The sequence below is a fragment of the Buceros rhinoceros genome, unplaced genomic scaffold (assembly GCF_000710305.1).
Source record: "Buceros rhinoceros silvestris isolate BGI_N320 unplaced genomic scaffold, ASM71030v1 scaffold2563, whole genome shotgun sequence".
Lineage (NCBI taxonomy): Eukaryota > Metazoa > Chordata > Aves > Bucerotiformes > Bucerotidae > Buceros > Buceros rhinoceros.
In genome coordinates, this window is record NW_010401617.1 from 1 (window position 1) to 1,619 (window position 1,619).

Sequence of the window (1,619 nt, forward strand, 5' to 3'; positions counted from 1 at the left end):
TTGTATCTTACTGGTGATGGTGAGTGAGTGAAATTTGTCAGAATCGTTCCCCAATCTGTTAATTGCCACACAGCAGAAGGTGTAACTGTCACCCAGCTCCTGGAAGGGGACAACACTTTCCACCTTCACCTCTTGGAAGGGCAGCACGTTCTCCACCTGTGGACTGGAGTCGTTCAGTAGCAACCTGTAGTCCTCATATCTGCAGAGACACCGAGCAGGAGAGAATGAGTGATCTCCTGTGGCAGCATTGCTCATCAGTGAATTCGTGCCTGACTAGAGAGGAGGCACTAGGAATCAGGGCTGCAGCTCTGTGAGATGTTACTCACTACCTGGTTAAAAAACCTTCCCCTGAACATCAATACCCTGCACAGACAAAGTCTTAACTGCCTTTATGTGGCTACAGCTGTGGCAGTGGTTCCCTCTTTGAATGGGGCTGCTACTGAGACATCCCCTGTCTGGGCAGCTGCAGTTGCCTCCCTCCCATCACACTGCAGCTCTGTGAAGACTTGGCCCTGCAAAGCCTCAAGCCTCTGGAGGTCCCAGAAAGATGACTAGGACCAGCCAGGCTGTAGCTCTACGTCAACCTACAAGGCACTTCTCCCAAGGACCCACAACTTCCTCAGAAGAGCATTGGCAAAACAGGAATGACAGGTGGCCGAACTCTTCAGTCTCCTGACTTCAGGAATAGTACCTGTCTCCTCTCCTCAGGGAGTCCCCAAGAACCTTCCTGCTGCTGTTACTGCTATGTTGCCTGTGAGCAAGCCCAGGCGGTGCCGCTCAGCAAATACCAGCAGAGCCAGGGCAAGGGCACACCTTGGAGATGCTCAGTCTGCTGGGCATTTCTTACCCGTCAGAGTGCATGGGGCACTGGTACCACTCAATGCGTGGGCCAGGGTAGCCCATGGCCACACACTGCAGGCTGCTGGAGTCATTGGCTGCCACCTTGATTTTGTGGACCCTTGGAGGAACTGTTGAGGAAGGCAGATAAACAGTGAGTGCTATGACCAGAAGAGCACGTCCCTTGAGCTCCAATTTACCTTCTGTGTGTGCAACACCAAAACATCAGGAACCCCTGTGCTGCACACAGGTTTGGGCTGGGTCCCAGATGCACTCTGGCTGTGTGTCCGGTGGGCATGGGGCTGGAAGCACCCTGGTACCCCACCCTACTTGCTGCCAGCTGGGCAGCAGCCCCAGGGCAAGCAGGGTGAAAGAACAGGCAATATCAAGCACTTACATGTCACAGAAATACTGAAGTTGACTGATGCGCTGGTGCCGTTGTTGAGGGCATAAAACGTATAGAGACCTCCATCTCCTTCCTGCAGGTTGTTCAGGAAGAGGGTGGTGTTATACCTGCTCGCACAGAGTAAACGCCATGAAGAAAGCTCTGCTGAGGAACCTCAAGCACTCACACAGTCTTTGCTTAGTGAGGTGTGGCTGATTCTCGTGCCTGGGAGTGGGTGAACACTTCCCAGCCCTGATCCCAGCCCATGGGGGCAATCTGCCGCTGGCTTCTTTGGGGGAAGCAGGCAATGTCTGATCTTCCTTTGAGGAAAGACCTTTTGTCACCAAGTGCACAGCAGTTCTGAAAGGCTACGCGTGGGTGAATGCTCAGAAAGAGT

At 53.4% G+C, this 1,619-nt stretch overlaps 1 protein-coding gene across 1 annotated transcript in view; it reads right to left on the minus strand.

Moving 5' to 3' along the window:
• Positions 1-11: 11 nt before the first annotated feature.
• LOC104490082 (macrophage colony-stimulating factor 1 receptor-like) overlaps positions 12-1,619 on the minus strand; it is a gene marked incomplete at its 3' end in the record, with an annotated part of 12,229 nt that continues 10,621 nt past the window's right edge. Inside the window, exons 7-9 of the mRNA XM_010132325.1 lie at positions 1,235-1,350; positions 848-968; positions 12-199 (exon numbers count right to left, since the gene is read on the minus strand). Coding sequence (XP_010130627.1) covers positions 12-199; positions 848-968; positions 1,235-1,350 — 425 coding nt within the window. The remainder of the gene's footprint in view (positions 200-847; positions 969-1,234; positions 1,351-1,619) is intronic.